The 22,753-nt window shown below is 37.1% G+C and overlaps 1 protein-coding gene across 1 annotated transcript in view; it reads right to left on the bottom strand.

The window, feature by feature from the left end:
* Window positions 1-22,753, bottom strand: part of LOC131028583 (putative ribosomal large subunit pseudouridine synthase SVR1, chloroplastic) — a 225,056-nt gene that overhangs the window by 63,798 nt on the left and 138,505 nt on the right. Inside the window, exon 9 of the mRNA XM_057958895.2 lies at window positions 10,465-10,520. Coding sequence (XP_057814878.2) covers window positions 10,465-10,520 — 56 coding nt within the window. The remainder of the gene's footprint in view (window positions 1-10,464; window positions 10,521-22,753) is intronic.

Raw genomic sequence — 22,753 nt, 5'->3', positions numbered from 1 at the left:
TGTATGGCTTGGTTGACTAAACTCAACCAAGGAGAGAAGGATCTAGTCTCTTCCCCTTGAGGACTTGGATGATGAAGGCATCACCCAAGACAAGGAAAGGCAAGGGTCTTCCTTGGCTAGCTTGGGTGTAAGAGGTTATACCCAAGACAGGACTCAAAGGTCGGACCGATCCCCTCTAAGGACTTGGATGATGAAGGCATCACCCAAGGCAAGGAAAGGCAAGGGTCTTCCTTGGAGGGCTTGGGTGTAAGAGGTTACACCCAAGACAGGATTCGAATTCATCTTCGATTTCCTGGAGGGCTTGGGACCAAGGGGTTCCAAGAAGGTGAGCCTCACGGCCACCTAAGGACATACTTACGTATGGCATTGTATCCTTTTTTTAGATAGGAATTATGATTATGTTAATTGAGCATTGAAGTTAGATTGCCATTTGGAGTACTTATATACATATATATATATATGTTTGTTATGTTCTAACAATCTGTTTTGCAGGTTAATGATCTCTAACTAGTAGGGACATTACAGTCACTATCCATGGGAACATTGTTTGATAAGGCAGATATGAAGAGGAATCCATTAGAGTTGTCTTTTGCTTCCTTTTGAGTGGAGACTTCATTAATGTTTGCCAATTGTTGCTTAGGCCTTGTCAAACAATCTCTTGCATAGTGACCAAACTTGTCACATCTAAAGCACTGAATGTGAGAGAGATCTTTCTTCTTATTCTTTGAATCAGGTGCAGAATCTGATCTTTGATCTCTATTCCTCTTGAAGTTGCCTTTCTTCCAATTTCTTCCTTTCTTGGAAGATTGAGTGGCAAGAACATGAGTGTCTTCATTTTGAGAACCTTTGACAATTCCCCTTGCAACCAATCTAGATTCTTCTTGGATGCAATCCGCACGAAGGCGATCAAACTTAGGCAATTTGGATCTCCCACTTATACTTTGAATAAATGGCTCCCAAGAATGAGGAAGGCCATTCAATGCCAACATGACAAGATCTTTATCTACCACTAGATCTCCAATAACGCTTAGTTGATCCCTCAGTTCTGAGATCTTCATGAAGAATGACATGACTGATTCTCCTTTCGCCATCTTGACTTGATGAAGTTGTTGCCTCAATGCAAGAGCTCTACTTGTGTTGTTAATCTCCTATAGGCCTTCCAAGGTCTTGAACATGTCTCTTGCAATTGTCATCTTGGAAATGAGAGGTACTAAGTGATCCCTCACGGAGTCAATCAATATCTTTTTCGCTTTTATGGCATTCTTCTTGAATTGAAGTTTCTCCTCTTGCTCTTCTGGCTCAAATAAGTCTTTTTCCTCCACAAACTGCAGAAGATCATTTTCTTCAAGTGCAATAAGCACTCTAAACTTCCACGAAGTGAAGTTTGATGCGCCTTCAAGCCTATCCTCGACTTTAAGTCCATTCACCATTTTCGCTTGCTAGGAACTACTCCTTAGAATAAGAATAAATCGCTGCTTATAGAAAAATCTGATCACGATCTACTTCACCGTGGCTCAGATACCATGTTAAGTTTTATGATTAGATTAGATAGAAGATAATTCAATCAAAAAATGCACAGCATGTACCTTGGGAAAACCCTCCAACATGAGGGAGAAAAACCCAGCTATAAATCTCTTATAATTAATAAAGTGAATGAATACAAGATGGCTATCACACAGCCAGATATGAGGCCACCAACAAGGCCGATCTGCAACTATAATGGTGCCAATTATTATATTAACTTTGATCTCCTTGATGAAGATGATGAATACGCCCAAGTCTGAATGTAGTGTGAAGGAGAGCCGAAAATCTTCTACTTCGAACTGCTGTAGATGACTCGATCTGCTGTATGTCTTAATCGATCTGCTTGTTAGGTTATTCGATGCTTGAGGAGAGAGAGAGAGTCGGTCTATATGTACCTGTATGTGGGTGATTCCAAGCAATATGTCTATTCCAAGAGTGGTCTTATCATTAACCAACACGTCTCTTCACCAAGGATCGGTTTCATTATAACTAACACGTCTTTTCACCAAAGGTGGCAAGTTTAACAATTGGTTATATTTCAAAAGATTTTATTTAAATGCAAAGTCAGCATCATATATAAATCGAACCTATAAAATGTCTAAGGCCGATAGGCCAATTAGACATTTATATTAGCTATGTCGGCCATAGAAGGAATCCGACCATAGCTATAAACATCAACAAATACTACAAGAAAAAAACTACAAACTTGATTGTTACAGTTTTTTCTCAATTCTAATATTTCTAAATGTTTTTTTGTAGATTTATGGTGGGAGAATTATGGTGCCAGCATGCCTAATCTTCAAAAGATAGCCATTTGCGTTTTGTCCCAGCCATGTAGTGCTTCTGGGTGTGAACAAAAATGGAGTTTATTTGAGAGCATTCACAAAAAGAAAAGAAATAGGTTGACACAAAAGCGCCTCAATGATCTTGTCTTCGTTCAGTACAACCTTCGCCTTCGTGCTAGAAAGTTGGAGGGTGTTTCCCATGAGGCCATTGACTTGGATGAAATTGATCCATATAGTGACTGGACCATCAATGAGCAAAATGATGGTGATGATGTCCTCCTTACCGAAGAAGATCTTGTAGAAATAGAGAGAGGAGCAGCACAAGAAGCAGAAGCAGCAGGATTGGATGAAATGGAGGATGAAGATGAGGACACAGATGACGACTTTGATTTTGAAGAAGAATCATCTCACCATTTAGATACCTCAACACCTACTGCTACTACTACTAGCTCAAGGCCTGAAAAATTGAGCTATATTTGGAGAGCAAAGAGGAAGATATAGTCTTCTCTTTAGTTTGTTTTTTATGTTTATAGCATTTGGACATATCATTATATGTAATATTGTAAATATTTATAATCTTATGCTACTATTATACATTTTAAACTTTGAAACTATGAGTATGAAAGATGAAATTTCAAATATTAAGTGTTTGGAGATCATATGACTATTATGACATGTGTAATGTTTCAATTATGGCTCTTATGTTCTCTAAATACATTAATTTTTATTTTTTCTTTGTAAAACTACAGTTTGTTTTTTTTCGCTGAGTCCTTTCACGAGTCTATGGCGAGTCTGAGTCCAAGTCCAAATTTTGGGTTGCTGAGTCCGTGGCGAGTCTGAGTTTTCCAACTTTGCATGGTATATTTTCATCACCTATACCAATTGACCATCTTTGTATTTATGCATAGTAAATTGTCAAATTCCTTGAACATACTTTGCATAGGATACCTGAAATTGATCTCAAGCCCATCATTGTTTTGTATATCTTTGCATTGAGTTGTCAAGCACTTACTATGAGTTGCTGAGCATTTACTCTACCAGCTGTCCTTGTTTCTTTCTACTTTAGTACCATCTACTTTTCAATCTACCATAATTCTTTGTTTGTATTTTAAAATTTTATACCCTCCTTTTCTTTTACATAATTGATTATTTGAATTTATCTCAATACTGGAAAACCCTTCTTTTTGTATCCTCACTTTGCATGCTTGGTCAAATGTCTATTAATCAATTTTCTCTCACCAATTCAGGACCTTGCAACATACCATCATCAACCAACATGCAATTCATGGATCAACATCCTCAATTTTTTGTATTTTACACTACTCTATGTCATACACAAGAATGTGCACTTATGTTAAATGCCCATGGTAGGGCCTAAGACAAACAACTTTCACAAAACTCAATGCAAAAATATCTCATCATCTCCTCAACTTTACTACATCAATGTTTGAAACTGATGATGTAATGACCCTTTCAATGAATGCACATTTTCCCTAAATGCTTGTTATACATATGATTGTATAATAAGATTTTCAGACCTTTGAATTCCTTGTGCAAAATTTTGTCAAATGCCCTCTCATTGAGCTTATGTACAACTTGTGTCCATTCAAAGATGAACACCAGTTGAACCAAGCCTTCCAACTGCCGCTTGATTGACCTATCCTCATCCATGAGAATCATATGAATTACCATCACAATTCTCATCATTGGCACAAGGTATTCCACAAGTACAATATCTTTCAAACTGGAAATTAGCTGGGAGGTCCTAAATTAGTCCTATGCACAGTATGATGTACATATAAAACAGTTGGGACTTGGTCATCCAATCATCTCAGTCTGCAAATAATTTTCAATGCATTTCCTTACACTTATTATATTCTTCTGCTTGATCATAATCTTGGGGGTGATATGGAGTGCTCCTTGTCTGCACAATCATGAATTCACTTTTGTGTGTCTCAATGGTTTTATTGACAAGTCCCTTACCTCGATCACTTTTTAAACTCATTGATCAACCAAACCAAGTAATGATGCTCTTAAAAAACAAATTGAGCAACATCGATTGCAGTGTGGTTCAGACCTGTTATTTCTTTAAGTCATTGAGTGAAAATAATTTGTGGCAGAAATTATATACCAAAGCTTTGTTCTCCTAGATGTGTGTTTTACTAGAACAAAAAAAGCAAACCATAATTTTAGAACAATCACTGGATAACAGTTAGGTAAAAGGGCACCTTGTCTCATTGTGCGGGTCATCCTAATCTTGACTGACATAGCTGACATTTGCAAACCTTTGTGCATCCTAGAACAACATTCATGCCAAAAAGTTGTTTGTGCTAATTCCCTTGCAATTAGATGCCATGCAAATGTCCTCAAATGACACCTTCGTGTGCTTATTTCAGGATGTCTCCACCATGCTTCAAGATGCATCTACATAGTACTTCATCCATGGCCAACTTATAAAAGAATCTCCCAACTAGTTGATAAGGTAACACCCATGTTAGAAATTACCTCTTCTCCTTACCGGACTAATGAGAAAGCACCTCACTCTATGCAATCTTCTACAAGTGCTCAGGGATTGCAAATATATGAAATAAATGTGCACCTACCAAATCATCTTAAAATCTCTAGGCTCTTCTCTTGATTGAACATAACTAGGATGATCTGGTCCAACTGTTCACATATAGGCTTGACAATAATCTTCACTTAGATTTCTAAGAAATTATCAGCCATCTTAACATTCTTCCTTTAGATGATGATTTGTTGACTATGAATTTTAGAGCATGGTGGTTGAAAGGATAATTCGACGTTGTTATTAATTAAGAAGAGGAATACTCCTTATATAGAAAATTACAAGAGGATCTTTCCATAACGGAAACCATTGAGAATAGAAACACAAAAGGAGACATTTTAAAAAGAAACTAAACACAAAAAGGGAAAGATCGTAAACTGACTGAATGACCATTATAAAACATTACAAAATTACTTGAATACCCTCTCTTAATGGTCATTCTACTAACTACCCTACAAAATGTGGAAAAATCAGCAAACCCTCCACCATGATTTTTTTTGCAAAAAAATCAGAAAACCCACCAACATGATTTTTATGGAAAAAATCAGAAAACCCACCACCATGATTTTTTATGAAAAAAATCAGAAAAACCAGAAAATAACACCCTTCATGAATTTTTGTGGAAAAAAGCATAAAACTCTCCAGCTGAGAAAGAATCCATGATTTTTGTGTGAAAAAACCGAGCAAAAAATGAACAAAGAAACCACGATTTTTTTAAAGAAAATTGTGCAAAATCCTCCATGATTTTTTGTTCAGAAAAATTAGAAAACCTATCCACGATTTTTTAGGAGAAAATCGTGGCTATCACAAGTAGTAAACAAAAATAAAACTCCCTGATTTTTGTGGAAAAAATTAAGCAAAACCCTTCCATGATTTTTTGTGGAAAAATTAGAAAACCCACGAATTTTTTCAGTTACAAAAATTCACCAAAAAAAGAACCTAAGATCTGATACCATGAAATGATAGTTCGATGTTTTTATTAATTAAGGAGAGGAATACTCCTTATATAAAAATATTACAAAAGGATCTTTCCATAATGGAAACGATCGAGAATAGAAACACAAAAGGAGACATTCTAAAAAGAAACTAAACACGAAAAGGGAAAGATCCTAAACTAACTAATTGAATGACTATTATAAAAACATTACAAAATTACTTTAATAGTGGTCACTGTAGAACTCAAAAAAAGTCACTATAAAATAGCGTCTAAGTTGTGCAATGCATATACCATTTAATGCTTCCCATTTGTTGGTTGTACAATTCCTATTAGCAATTTGTAATTTTCTGCTAGCAAATATTGGATAGTCGATGCTCCTAATTTTTCTTAACGTTTGATAATATTGTTGGAAATGTTGTCATTGATGTCAAAGGCATATTAATGAGACTCTTATCATTAATGCCAAAGGAGTTCATTATTTGAGATTGTCATTGATGACATTGATATGAGAAGATTCCTATGATAGAAGGCAGTGATTTCATTACAATATAATTTGCAGCGATAAAGCAATTACAAGGAGTTATGAACAGCAGACTTCATTAGTTATGTGCAGTTTGAAACAGCCAACTGCAAAAATGTTTGCTAGAGCAAACACAATATGACACAGAAAGAACAGCAATGGGAACCAGTGATATGTTTTAGTAATCAAATTAATTTGTGTCGACGATAGAGATTTAGATTATCATTAAAATGTTTATATTAATTATAAACACACAGCATTAAGAGGTGTGATTTATGAGAAATGGTGATAAGACAGCAATTACCATTATTTTAACATATTCACTTAAAAGAGTGTGTGCAGCGATTAGGAGTAATATAACTCATACAAACGAAAAAAAAACAGAGAAAGACAGATATAAGAAAAAGGCAAAAATCAAAAGAGACAAATTTAATTTGTCCTACTCAAAGAAAAGACAAACCCATATAGGACAAAATAAGAATAAGACAAAAGTGAAAAGCACCGATAGAAAAGCCAACAATTATTCCTTTTTACAAAGGGTGCGATCTAATTGAAAGGTTGTTTGTCTTTTATTATAAGCAGCAATTAAGCAAACTATGAAAGCCAGCGATTCACATAATGAAGAGTCATGGTTAATGAGAGGGTGCGATTCTTTTAAGAGTTAATATGCTCCTTCTGAAGTGATGTGATTTCTAATAAGAATACTTTTCTAAGGGGTGCATTTTATTTAAAAGAAAAGATAATACAGAAGTGTGATTTCAGTTTGAAAGAAAAATAAAATCTGTTTTGTGTTGATGAAAAACTATGCTTATATTAAGAAGTGTCTAATTTCATAAGGGGCATGTCCCTTCAAAAAAACATGAATATATAAATGAGTAAAGAAGAGTAGATAATGCTGTGATAATAATTCTGGATAAAAGAAAACAGTGGTGAGTGAATGTTGAAAGATAAAATCTGTGCACCATAGTTTGTATATGAGGATATAGTTTTCAGATATAAGAAGGGTATGATGCTGTATACGTATAAGTGCAAAGTTTATACATATATCTGAGAGAGAAATAGTAGCAGATATATGGGAAGATTTTGAAGAAATTTTTAGCAGCAAAATATGAGAAGATAATCTGATTTATGCAGCAGATTTGATGATCAAAGTTTGACAAACATGTGGAACAAATCATAGCAGAACTTGTGTTGAGGTTGGTGCCTCATCTTGGGTGGAGTTGGTGCTTCATTTTTGTGTGAAGTTGGTGCTTCATATCTTGTAGGTTGGTGCCTACTTTCAAAAGTGGGAGTTGGTGCTTCCAGTGGGTTGGTGCTCACAAATCAAGTTAGGGGTTGGTGCCTCTAGTAGGTTAGTGTCTACAAACTTTGTAAAAGAGAGATACATTTTATAAGCATTTATTGCCGTGGTTTTCCCATAGAGGTTTCCACGTAAAATTTGCATCTTGGTGTTCTTATTTGACTATCTTGTATATATATATTGAATAAGCTTTATATTTGTTAAGTTGTGAAAGAAATTGAAATTTTTTAATATACTGATTCACCCACTCCCCCACCGCTACACGCCTCCCCCCTTCCCCACCGCCACCTCTTAGTATATTTGAGTGCTCTTCAAATATATATCATAATAAGATGCAATTGTTTTCATGAGGACAAAATTTAGCACACTCTTGGAAGTACTTTCTGATCTATTTTCTCAATGCTCATCAACATGACAATCTCTCATAGTTATATGGTGCAGCTTAAGGTATTTTCCTATCAACTTGTAGTTGCTTAGTTTCTTCTCCTTCTTCGCCTCTCCTCTTTCTTCTATGGATCACAGGACTTCATGTACCAAAGGTTGTTGGCTTTGTTGTGGGGTGCCTGGCCATGCATCAGAACTTCTTGGGAAAATCTCCAAGGACATTCTTCAATTTCATCAGAAAACCAACATTTTTGTCAAATACTACATCTAATGATGGTGATATTTTTGTAAGGAGCATCTTAAAACTTAAAATCCTTTTGACTCCAAGCTCTAGCTAATACATTTTTGGTTTTGTCTACAAGGTTAGAACTAGTTTCACCAATAGCGTGAGCATAAATTCTGCACAAAAAGCACTAAAATTTTCTCACTTGTGGCTTCCATCCTAACAGAAATTTTCCAAGGAACCCTTTCTCACTTCTTTAATATGATTCCTATTCATTAAGAAGGTAGTAGTGTCTAGTGAAGAATCTGTCAATTATTTTTTCCCTTTCAACATGCAATGAAAATTTGCCTTGGCTATGAAGTTCTCGATATGGGTTGGGCTTCCTCTACCATCACCTTGTGAATCTTCTTCCTCAAATATTCATTTTATTTTCCATTTAGGTGGTTTGAAAATGTTGACTTGTTGGATTAAGCCCATGTAAGCTTCCTACATGACATTGAGGTTCACTTCATCAGCCCAATGCTTCAGACGATTCTTGTCATCGTGATTCCCACAATCACAATAACAGAACATTGAATTGGAAACAGAATTTTGTTGGTTTGGATAGTATGCGATTCAAATCCACTAGCATTTATACATATTGCTCCTAGGATGAATTTTCTCTCACTTCATGCTTTAGCTTTTCATGCACCTTTATATCCATTTGCATAAATTGATATTATTCCTTGGATGGGCCTTTTTTTTCTCTTATTTATTGAGTAACCTTCTTTCCCCATGTGAAACTTCAATAACACTACTAATACAAAATCAGGGAATATACAACTTTTATAAATCATAGAATCATCGTTGACGATTTATTTTTTTCTTAGGCATGCTACCTCCTGTCTGTCTCTGCAGGAATGTGATAAGCTCATTTTCCAGTAGAATAGTATAGGGCATACCCTCGGTGGAACTCTGCTATCAATACCAGTAACCTGGTGACCTCTAACTACTAGACTATGAATAGCATTTGCAGCCTTTTTTTCTCATATTTTTTAACCATTGAATAATTTCTTCTCCTCAAGCCACTTTTTCAGTTTTTTCAAAAATTTGGACCATGGCTACAATAGCTGATGACTGCCTAGTACAATTCGACACAGGCATTGAAGAAACAAAACAGCAACAATGCAAAAAATGTAGATACCTAAAACATAATTAAACTGTAGTGCAAACAAAATATTTACTGAAAACGTCCAAGAAAAGAAACTGAGAGAATTTACACACAATTATCATTACCATATAGAACACAACAAAGTAGAAGAATGGGAGTTTTTCATTGATGTATGTAGTCATACTACAATGGTGTTCAAAATGCAGGTTTCACATCACATATGATAGAAAATAGACCTGTGACAGAAAACTCAACACGTTGATAAGATGAAGTTCCCTGAATGTACCAACCCAAATAGAACTTACGGGGGGGCGGGGAGGAAACATGGCAGACATGATGATTCGCAATGATCACAACACAAACACTTCATTCCATATAATCATTACTTAATAAAAATATGATATTTATTAACCCAATATAGATATCGTGTGGCACTAAATCTACTATGTACAGCTTTGTAATTACAAAGGTTCAAACTTTGTGTTATGACATACCCTAGAAGGGTGATTTTCAAAACCAACCATGCAAATTATTTTCAACCAAAAATCACTGAGAATATCACTCAATTTCATCACTACCGCCATTGAACAATGAATATATTTGTCATTTTGCCCATTTCTAGTCATGTATGTCTCCAAGTTCCAAACAATGTACTTTCTATTAAAAATATTTTTACTTGCAATAATATAAATATTTAATATTTATCTTTTGGATTAAATGCATGTAACTCCAAAACGTGATAAATAAAAATGTCTGTCTTCATTTACTACAGTTTCTTAAAAATCTAAATCTTCTACAACACTGGGAATTGTTATCACTTATCAGTGATGAAACAGATCTATATAGCATCATCAGGTGTGTATTGTAGTTTTAGTTCACAGGTGCAGTTTGTTGCACAAGTTGGCAAATTGATAATTTTGAAGTTATTAGTGTAACACATGAAACATCACTTAATTGTTCTTACATTAGAATTAAGTTGGAAATTATCATTGCCTTCTTTTAAGCACATCTAATATCTATAGATATCAAAATGAATTGTTCAATCCTTCATTGAAATAAGCATAAAAAATTTTACCCAAGGTCTTGAGGAAGCTTGAAACCACCAATGCGCACCCGCTTCAATGAGTAAAGCTGTACAATTGTAGTGAACAGTTTATTATCTAGTCATAATGATATGCAAACTTTAAAAGGTAAATAAAAAATCTACCAGTAGCTAGACCAAGATGTTACTTTGAAATCATTTTTTGTGAGAACATAAAAAGGAATAACGAAAGAAAGCACAAGCATGTTAAAGATGTCCACAGAACTACCAATTCACACTAGCTTCAATGAGAAAAGCTGTAAAGAATTCTTGCAACCAAATTGTTGGCGGTATATTGTACGTACAGGAATAATAAGTAATTAAGCAATTAGGAAGTACTTTGTTTTGTGATGTAACCGAGCGTAGGTAGTTACGGGTGCGACGGTTGTCCCTCGCACCCCCTCGGTACCTTTATCTACCATGTGATGTAACTTGTCATTATTACGATTATGAATGGAATGGTATCTTTTCTGTTGGCTAGCAATTGATATACATTGTGTGACTAAATTTATTATGACTGTGTTTATCTGAAATCTATGGCATTACTGTTCTTTGTTATGTATTTTGTCTGCATGCATTAAACTGATCGCCCAGAAGGCAAACATCTGACGTCGTTGCCGAGTTAAACCTGGGAATGACGGGAGTCTACTACATTGCACAACGATAATGGGTCAACCATTGAATGAAGGGAGGAGCAGCCCTGAGTGTTGATGATATAGCGTCGGTAGAAATCCTACATGCCGACTCAGCAAGATCAAATGTGTGAATGGCCTATTGGCCTTACACATTTGATGAATCTATCAACTTATATTAATCCTTTAATATCTTTATTAAGTCACATATGCATTATCAGGTTTAAAGATTAAACATACATTATCGAGTTTGACTTATCGGATTTGTTTCAAAGGGGCCGACTTTTGGTTAAAGTTCGCCACCCCTCATTTGAAGGCATGCGATGCTTCATGAAGGTTGTACCTCCTTGATGAGAGTCGGCTCTTGGATATCTTCTTTCGACGGATATATATGGGCGTGGTCTTCCCTCTTTGGAACAGAGATCAGACAGCAAGTTCGATAATAATCAGGCAGATCGAATTCATGTACAAGCAGATCAATCGATGGTGAGAAATTTATGTAGCGTGCTCGGGGATGACGATAAGAGCTTATCGTCTATGGTTGGGAAGGCAACAGATCTGATGTTTGCCTGTGGTTAATGAGCACCACCATAAAATCAACATGGTATCAGAGCGGGTTCTTTCTATAGAGCCTAACCGCTTGAAGGTAGATCCTGTGCTCTCAAGGGAAATTCAATTAGAAACAATTGCAGATTTAAGATCTCTTCCCGATCGAAAGGCGACTACAAAGGATAATGCAACGATTACACTCGTTGACCTTCGCCCTTCACAGTGGCGTCCGTCAGGCATCTAAACAAATCAAGAGGCAATCAAGGGATCGAGTCTCCCCAGGCCTCGAGAACAAGTATGATGGCCCAAAGTCCTTTGCGTCTGAAGTTCCGTGGGGAAACGCAGACAGCAACCTGTACAAAAAGTTGCCTGCTGCCCAGTCACAGGATTTCGCCCAAGATTTCAAAGCTCGGCATTGTCAGCATTGAAAGATGCCAGCTTGTGACTCAAACTCGGGCTGCTATGGCTAGAGAGGTTTCTATGCTCAATACAAATTCTTTGAAGAAGAAAGGGCTAGAGATGGAGCTCGCAGCCTTGTGGAATCAGTACTTGGATTGGCTTTATCAGCAAAAGGAGCTCGTATTGTATATCGATGTCAGCCGAATCGTGTTTACGGATGAATTCATGGAGGTGATGGAACCCAAGTTTCAAAGCGCTTTTAAGGCCTTGGAAGAGCTTGAGGTTGGTTTGATTGCCAATCCGGACGAGGGCCGCATGGTCGGGCATTATTGGCTCAATAAGTCTAGAATTGCTCCCAATCCTAATTTGCGGCAGCAAATTGATAGAACACTTGACGCTATCTGCAAGTTTGTTGATGATGTAATCAACGTCAAGGACGGCCTCTCTCCTCAGAGCATCGCCCGATTCTTGTTGCCAGCTTCCCAGTGTGAATTCACTTTGAATTTGGTTTTGGAAGAGTTGCAGAAGGATCTGTGGGCGACGCAGACGGATGCAAGAGCTGCACGTTGCATTGGCACTGCTCTCAGGGTGGCCGCGGGGCTGGTTGGGGCTTGTGTGCCTGGCACTGCTGCCAGAATTATGCTTTTCATTGGCGGTCCCTCTACCCAAGGTTCAGGCACTGAGAAATCTCTATTCAAGGAAGGAAGATTGCTTGCATTTCTTCGCAGAGGAAGAATCAGCATTCAGAGGGAGTCTGACATATCGTCAGAAGTAACCTTGGACGAAGAGGTCAAAAGGTTGATATTTGCTTCAGAGGGAGCTTGTTTTTCAGCTTCAGAGGGAACCTGACATTTCAACTTCAGAGGGAACCTGACATTTGAGCTTCAGAGGGAGCCACGTCATCATGAAGATTTGGTTAATGCATTTTTCTCTGTGATGGAGAAATTTGAGGTGAAAGCCCTTGTTAATGAGTTCTTCTCTGAGAGAGAGAAGTTCGAGGTGCAGTCCCTTGTTAATGAGATCTTCTCTGTGAGAGAGAAGTTCGAGGTGCAATCCCTTGTTAATGAGTTCTTCTCTGAAAGAGAGAAGTTCGAGGTGAAATCCTGTTAGAAATTAGGATCTAAGGATACTAATCATTATAAACAAGATTATAAAGTAAATGAAATATGAAACATACATGCAAAATGTACACATTACACAAGATATACATGGGGAAAACCCTTTCGGGTAAAAAACCCCATAAAGCATCATTTAATTAAAACACTTACAAATATGGTCTATAATAAAATAGACATGAACCTGGGGACACTCCTCCAATACTTCCACATGGCCAATAATACCTCATATGCATAGTGATACAACTCACCATAAAGTTCCAAATTCACACACCTCTCAAATGAGAGAGAACCTCCTTAAATATAGGAGGAAGGGTGACTTCACTAGTCACACCTTTTCAATAACCCCCACTCATAAATAATTAATAATCTAATAGTTATTAGATTATAATTATTTCAAATGGGATATGCTTATAAAGCATATAATATATAAGGTTTTATAACCTTATATTAGAACATTATATATAAATGTTATAAGGATGTGATCCCTAATAACATTATGTTCTAACACTCCCCCTTAATGTTAATAGGGGATCACATGTCAATTTCCAAAGAAGAAAAAATGAAGCACCCCAGTAATGTAGGTCTTCTTTGACAGTGATAAACAGGGACACAAATATATGCCAACATGAAGATCATGCATTCCGGACTACATGAAAGTCATCTTGTCATAATTTATAATCCTAGTGTTTTAAAAATGATGCTGTGAGGTCTTAAAAATTATATTGGAGCTGCGGTCTCCTCAAATTAGCCTCTCCCCAGGTTCATTACATAGTGCCCATAGGTCTTAATACAATGCTTTTACAAGTGGAAGATTTACAAGGAGAAAAATTTACAATATGCCCGTAGGACTTAAAAAAAATCTGCCCGTAGGTCTTACGATAATGTACCCGTAGGACTTAAAAATAAAAGGATTTAGCCACTAGGTGGTGCCATTGACATGCACACTCCCCCTCAATGGCATCACCTAAGGCCAAGCATTATTTGAATTTGGAGCATATAATGCCTAAAGGTCTTATGCCTATTAGGTCTTAAATCTAGGATTTAGCCACTAGGTGGTGTCATGTACACTCCCCCTTAATGGCATCACCTCAAAGCCAATCACTGCATAGAGGATTTAAAAGTGATGGCTAAAATTATAATATATAGTATGTGCCCATGATCTTCAAAGTGTCTTTATTATAGAACGATTTCACTTGAGTGAGGTGCTCATGATCTTCAAGGTGCCTTTATTATAGAATGCTTTCACTTGAGTGAGGTGCCCATGATCTTCAATGTTCATTTTGATCTTTAGAAATGATATTCTCTAGAAAGAGTAAAGTAACTTCAAGTAATATGGTACTTTCATATGTATCCAAATGGAATTCTTCAATAAATCTTCAAGGCCATATTGATTCTTCAAGAGCTACATTCATATTTTGTCCATTTGATTCAAAGACACATAGAAGATAGTCTTCTTATTAAAGTATTGCACCATCCATGTAATATCACTTGCACCACATGTTTTGAAGGCATAACCTCGCCATAGAAGAAACAATATAGTTAGTAACTTAGTAATCAACTTCATTTTTGGTGCAAAGAAAGAACATAATAATATTTTTTTTGTCATTTGCCAAAGATCATATAATATTCCTTATAAATATAAAATACAGTCCAATGATTGGTAGAAAGGAGATCAACATATATTTTCATGGGAATAGGAATAATAATTTTTTGTCTTGTTTAAAATACAAAAATAGACATGCTACTACATATAGTAATGATCCATAAAAAAATTAGGCAACGGGTGAGCTATCCTTTCTAGGTTTGCTCCCCAGACAGTTTATAAGGGCGATAGTCACCCATTATAAATAGTATGATTGAAAAAAAAAATGGATCAAATATAGAATAGAATAACAAATCACTTGGATCTCCAAAAAAGGATGCTAATGAGAAATTTTTAAATTTACTTATGCATATTTACTAGCTTGTACATTTCATAAAAAAATATTTTACCCTACATTTATAGATAGATGATTTCCTGTTTATCATTGTGATAGTTTGATATCAAGGAATTTGCTTATCAAACATACTATAATCAAGAATATTCTTAATGTTAACATAAGTCATATCCTCCATCAAATACCTATAAAAATTAAATTTGAGATAAATCATGATGTTCCTTCCTTTATTCCTACTAGTTCACATGTGACTTTTTGTGATGCACTTAAAGGACTAATATAAATAATAACAGGTACTTTGGGAGGGTCACATGAAAATATGAACTAAGACTAGATGAATCAACTGTATTAAAAATTCATATGGAAGGATCAACACCATTAGTTATGAAGTGCTTGTTTATTTGTTCATGTCTCACTAATAAGTTATTTATAGAAGATAGCATAAAATGACAAAAGAGACACTACTACATCCACTCATACTAAATGACTATCAAAGATATTATAAGGAAGAGTTATAAGGGAATTATGAAATATCAACACTTATAATGGATGATCTAGGAAAGGACAAGTCTACACCATCTCTTATAACATTGTGAAACAAACCCCATTAAGACTATTCTTCATATATATACCTAATCTTCCATGAAATCAAATTATTTATTTTGTGCATATCCAGCTACCATTGCAGTCTTAATCTATTTGACTTGAATTCTTTCAAACAGTTCACTTCCCTTGTTCATTTTGAAAAATAAAATAAAACGTAGATTTAATGTTTGCACTAATGAAGCATTTCCATAAAAAGCTTTTACATGTTTATTCATAAAGTACATATGACTCTCTATGACGTGTCTAACTTATAGATAAAAAGATCGTGCTTTCACATGGCACATTAAGAGTTACATCTCTTTGCTTCCAAGTGAGTCATTTTTTCCAAAGATATCATATTTGGTCCATCTTGAAGCATTAAAAATGTCCATGTAAGGGTTAGAGTCATTTATGTCAAAAATACAAAAATACAAAAATTGTAAAAATTGTAAAGTTGCAACATTACCAAAAAGTGCAACAAAAGTGTAAAAATGAAATCCATTGGTCATGAGGTGGTTAGAGTAGTTATAAAGGAGTTGGAAATGGTTTATAAAACCATGTTTGGTCGAAATCAAGAGGGTAGATCAGTTTGGAGGGGATTTGACAAAGATTATCCATCAAACCCTCAATCTGTCATGAGTTTTAAAGGAATCTGTGGCTATCATAGGTCCATGGAGGATCCCATTTGGTGTAATTTTTATATGTAGAAGTTATTTAATGATAGATTAACGAAATATATTTCAGATGAATCATTTCTTATGCATTTTTGTGGAGTATTTGGCAAGATATGTTTATCTTTACAATAATTGTCAAAACCCTACCAAGGGTTACCCGGTTTTGGGAAAATGATCATAACTTTTGATTTAACCGTTGGATCTAGCTCAAATTTTGAGAGAAATTGTGTAACTTATTATTATAAATTATGACCGAAGCGATTGTATTTAAGATCAATATTGTAAACGTTATTGATGACTGTTTGTTACAGTTCATGGTGAAAGGCAGATTGGTGAAGGCAACAACAGTCCGGTTGCAACATTTGGTGTGGTCACATGAGGAATAGTAATGAAGAAAGGCTATATGTTTTGGAAAGGTCTTTTAATCTTCTTTCCATTTATTTTTGTCTTACTTAATTTGGTTAAGAATTGAATTTTGTGTGGTTATTTTGGTGAAAATAATTTTTAAAGGACGAAACCTTGAACTAGGGTATTCCATGGCAATAAAGAATTTGTTCTCTCATGTTATGGTGAATATTATAATCTGAAATCTTTAATGAAGGTTTTTAGGGATGTAATATAACCTTTGAAATTGGTTTGGAGTTGAGAAGAACGTTTTATCTTTTTATATGCCTCTTGATTCAAGTTTAAAGTCTACCCTTGAATGAAGGTTTTATGGTTTGTGATAGATGCTCTGCATCAATGCTTTTTATGATAACTAGTTCAATATTAATTGATCATTGTGGTTGGCCCATAACAATGCACTATCAATATTAAAGAATAGTTACCCTTTCACAAAAGACACATCATTTAGATTTTGTATAGAGTTTTGATCTATTAAAGAGAACACATTTCTTAAAAAAAAGTATAAAATCAATAAGATTGATTGATACGTTTGAAAAAAAAAAACTATTTGATATATGGTAAATTCAATAATGGTTGTATTTATGTATTTATTTACAGATGGTGTAATTCATTCTATGAGAATTTTCTTAATTGATTTAATGTCAAAAATCAATCATGTAAATATATTTTAATAAGAGAAGAAATTATGGGATGGATTTTTCTAAGGTTATTAGAATTTTTATCATGGAGATATAGTTAGATACATTATTGAATTGTATATATGCACTTGAGATCCTCTAGTCTTGTTAAAAAATAATCATAATTAACTAATATCATTTAAGTACCTAATAAGGTGAAAAAAAAATGCATTCTAATATTTCAAATGAATATGCACCTTTCACAACTCTTTAAAAGTATATGTTAAATTAATATGATGATACATGTAATTCAAAAAATAATTCAACATTTCCAAAATTGATGGAGGAAAGTAATAATTTAAATAAAATATTTGTCTAATAGTCTCAAATAAAAAAAATTCTTGGAAAAAAATATTTACCTCTTGAAGTGCAATCCTAAACATGCTAACCCCCCTTTTTTTTTTATTTTGGAAAAAATCTCCTTATAATCATGCCACATAACTAATACAATAAATGATGCATCTAATCCTCAAAAAAAATAGAAATGAACAATTATGTCACTTACTCATATTTGCCACATGGATTCTAGGAATTTTCATAAAGAGATTTTTCATCCAGTTCAACTTATTTTATTTAATATAACCTGTAAAAATGATTAGTATAGCCTAACCTGCTCTGATACCATGTTAGAAATTAAGATCTAAGGATACTAATCATTATAAACAAGATTATAAAGTAAATGAAATATGAAACATACATGCAAAATGTACACATTACACAAGATATACATGGGGAAAACCCTTTCGGGTAAAAAACCCCATAAAGCATCATTTAATTAAAACACTTACAAATATGGTCTATAATAAAATAGACATGAACCTGGGGACACTCCTCCAATACTTCCACATGGCCAATAATACCTCATATGCATAGTGATACAACTCACCATAAAGCTCCAAATTCACACACCTCTCAAATGAGAGAGAACCTCCTTAAATATAGGAGGAAGGGTGACTTCACTAGTCACACCTTTTCAATAACCCTCACTCATAAATAATTAATAATCTAATAGTTATTAGATTATAATTATTTCAAATGGGATATGCTTATAAAGCATATAATATATAAGGTTTTATAACCTTATATTAGAACATTATATATAAATGTTATAAGGATGTGATCCCTAATAACATTATGTTCTAACAAATCCCTTGTTAATGAGTTATTTTCTGTGAGGAGAAGTTCAAGGTGCAATCCCTTGTTAATGCATTCTTCTCTGGGAGAAGTTTGAGGTGAAAGCCCTCGTTCCACCCTCTGCGAGTAGGTATGGTGGATCCACCCTCTACGAGTAGGCATGGTGGAGATGCATTCTTCTCTGTGAGAGAAGTTTGAGGTTTCATCCCTTGTTATGCATTCTTCTCTGTGAGAGAAGTTTGTTGTAACAGCCCTTGTTATGCATTCTTCTCTGTGAGAGAAATTTGAGGTATCAGCCCTTGTTGTGCATTCTTCTCTGTGAGAGAAGTTTGAGGTTCCAGCCCTTGTTCCACCCTCTGCGAGTAGGTATGGTGGATCCACCCTCTGCGAGTAGGTATGGTGGATGTCATGTGAGAGACTCCATGACTTAGCATTTGTGTGTATTCACCCTTTGGGAGTAGCCATTGCGGTCAAACATCACGATGAGGTGATAAGCTTCTTTCATTCACATGAGAGTAGTCATTATGTTAGTCATCACAATGAGGTGATGTGACTTGTAGAGATTAAGAAGGATTCCTCCCTAGCTAAGACGGAGTGTTGATGATATAGCATCGGTAGAAATCCTACAGGCCGACTCAGCAAGATCAAATGTGTGAATGGCCTATTGGCCTTACACATTTGATGAATCTATCAACTTATATTAATCCTTTAATATCTTTATTAAGTCACACATGCATTATCAGGTTTAATGATTAAACATACATTATCGAGTTTGACTTATCGGATTTGTTTCAAAGGGGCCGACTTTTGGTTAAAGTCTGCCACCCCTCATTTGAAGGCATGCGATGCTTCATGAAGGTTGTGCCTCCTTGATTAGAGACGGCTCTTGGATATCTACTTTCAACGGATATATATGGACGTGGTCTTCCCTCTTTGGAACAGAGATCAGACAGCAAGTTCGATCATAATTAGGCAGATCGAATTCATGTACAAGCAGATCAATTGATAGTAAGAAATTTATGTAGCGTGCTCGGGGGTGACGATAAGAGCTTATCGTCTATGGTTGGGAAGGCAACAAATCTGATGTTTGCCTGTGGTTAACAAGCAGCACCATAAAATCAACACTGAGGAAGACGAATCCGAAGAATTGTTTGAAGGGGAAAGGGCATTGACAGTAGACTTTAGGTGCATACTGCAAGCGTCCATTGAAACTCACATACGAAGGGAAGCAGCACGAGAAGACGTTCATGAGAGTGCCGTGTGGACTTCCCTTGGAGTGAGCCCCGCGGTGAACCAGTTGATGAACAACCTACCCAACCTCTTGGCACAAGCTTTCCTTGCCCTTCAAAACCGCCGAGAGGAAACATACCGTGAGAACCGGCGGCAACAAATCTTATAGCAGTACGAAGAGAGGAGTCGGCGCGAGGAGGAAGAAGGTGATGAAAGTCGTCGGCAAACCTTCAATCCCACAGAACGAAGGAATTGATGCTCGTGATGCTGAAAAAGGACAGAAACCGTGTGCCGAAGGGACAAGAAGAAGATGGGCACGAGGCAGCAGCAAGGGCACTAAGGTTGGAGCAACAAGCCAAACGTCGAAGACGGCTAAAGAAACTTGCTGAAGAAGGAAGCGAGAATGGCAATGATGGCTCGAGTGGCGAAGGCCAAGTTTATGTGTTAATACTTAATAGAAACCACTAGAAAGCGGTTGGGGGACCTTTCCCTCACGTTGGAAGAGATTGGCGATGGGAGTATGGTAGAGCCGTACACGCCATTTAGAGGTGCTGAGACCAGGAGAGAAGAGGAGACAGAGACCGAGAACAGAGAGGTGGAAGATAACGGTGCAACCGAAGGTGTCCGAAGGACACAAGGACACGGTAGTAGAAGCAATCTATTTGGTTCAAGCTCATCACACCCTGGTAGTCAGAGTAACCAGGTGGGACCCAACGTACCAAATCTCAGCGGAGCACCTTCTAGAGGACCAATTCCTGGAGGGTCGAGTTTTGGAGGGCAGATTGGGCTGCAGCCAAGGAGCATAATGGCAAACAGGCAGAAGTTGCCTAAATTCACTGGAGATGGGAAGGAAGATCCTGTACGGCATTGTCGTACATGTGAAACGATCTAGTCGGCCAATGGAGTGACCGACAAGGCTGAATGGGTGGTGCAGTTCCCCGCCACCCTACGAGGGGTAGACATCGACTGGTACTCCGATACCGATAAAACGAAGATATGAAGTTGGGATGAATTACATAAAGCCTTCAAAACGAAGTTTCGACTCCTCAGGGACGACAATGAAATCGTGGTGGAAATCCTGAGTACGAAGCAAGGGAAACACGAGACAGTTATAGCCTATAGCTGGCGATTGAAGGAATTGCTGGGAAAGATGGACAACTAGCCGAGGGATGGATTAAAGAAAAGGTGGTTCGTGGAGGGTTTGAAATCGTCCCTCAGGAAGAAAATGAAAATTGTACCACCCGCCTCCTATGAAGATGCCTACAACCGCGTGATGGACCTTGAAAGTGAAGGCAAGACGTCTAGGAAGAAGAAGGACAAGTCCTATGTTGATGAGGAATCCTCCGATGGAAGTAGCAACAATGAGGGAGCCAGCAAGAAGGTGCAAGCCCTCCAGAAGGACATGCACCTCATGTTGAAAGAATTTAAAAGTATGAAGGGAAGCACGAGCAAGAATGAGGAAGTGTGGTGCACCGAGTGTAACGAGGAAGGTCATACAAAAGGCACCTATCCTAAAAAGGCCTTCTGTGAAATTTGCCAAGTGATGGGACACTCCACCAAAGAGTGTCCCTACAATATGAAGACACGAGGGAATCATGTGCTCTTCACCCAGGACCGGCGGGCACATCCCAACCGCAAGCCAACACCACGGCATCATCTGGCGGTTACAAAGGTAACCAAAGGGGAGGAAAACACAACAACAACAATAACCGGAGACGAATATAGTACGACGCTAAAGGACACCCAATGATTCAATGTCGGGCCTGCAACCAGTGGGGACATTTTGCGTGAGAGTGCTAGAAGGCTGAAGCCCCTCAAAACTTATGCAGATGGTGTGGTCCGGGTGACCACGACGATACAAATTGCCCCAAGCCTGGAATGAATCTATTAAATATTGAGAAACCTGGTGAGGAGGTGTTGGCGCTCACCTGGGCACAAGCAAAGAAGGCCACCTACCCGAACCCTCATACAGAAAAAGAAAGAGCACTGGAGGCAAAGGGTGAGATTGAACGAGGCATGATGATAGAACAACGGGCAACGATGGAGGCGACGAGCACCTCATCCCGTACAGAGGCAGAGAAAAATATTATGAGGCAAGTCTTGCAAATGGAGGTACTAGTAAAGGTGCAGGACCTTCTCGAAACAATGCCACAATTGAGGACTGCCATCCTGAGCTCTGTGCAAAACACGGCCCACACATTTTCCTACACATCTTCAAACCAACTGGAAGTCCCAGTCAGCCCTTTGGCTGACCCAATGTTGTTGGTCGTCAATAGTGGTCAGCACCTCGCGGTGGTAGAGATGGGCATCCTTGGGACCATCCTTACGGATACCATCATGGACGGAGGATCCGAAGTAAACGTGTTGCCGAAGGAAACATGGAAGAAGTTGGGAAAACCGACACTATGGCCACCCACATTCAATCTAGTGGGAGCAAACCAGTATGGTATTAAGCCACTCGACACCCTGATGGCCCAACAGGTGACCATTGACACACAACCCTTCTTACTGGATTTTGTGGTAATCCCCCTTAAGAAGAAGGGCTATGACGCCATCTTGGGGAGAGGGTGGTTGGTGATAGCCAAAGTAAATCACAATTGGAAGAGAAACACCCTATCCATGGAGAAAGGTGGCCGGAAGTATGTCATTGATCTCCGCACACAAATGGTAAGTGAGGAGTTGGCGTCTTCCTCGGAGTCTGAATCAGAGGAAGAGACGATGGGTGTGGATGAAGGGAAGGAGCCGATGGAACCAAATAGTGAAGGACTGTTGGAACTCGATGGTTGCTCAGAGGACGACATGTGCTCATTAAATGGACTCTTCCATTGGCAGATGGAGGACTATGAGCTGTTCCAATGCAACATGCTCCAGATAGAAGAGCCGAATGAGAAAGATGTGTTCCCACCAAAGTACAGAGAATACAAAGAAGGGGAGGGTCGAGTG

The sequence above is a fragment of the Cryptomeria japonica genome, chromosome 8 (assembly GCF_030272615.1).
Source record: "Cryptomeria japonica chromosome 8, Sugi_1.0, whole genome shotgun sequence".
NCBI lineage: Eukaryota > Viridiplantae > Streptophyta > Pinopsida > Cupressales > Cupressaceae > Cryptomeria > Cryptomeria japonica.
This window is presented reverse-complemented; position numbering and strand designations above follow the sequence as displayed.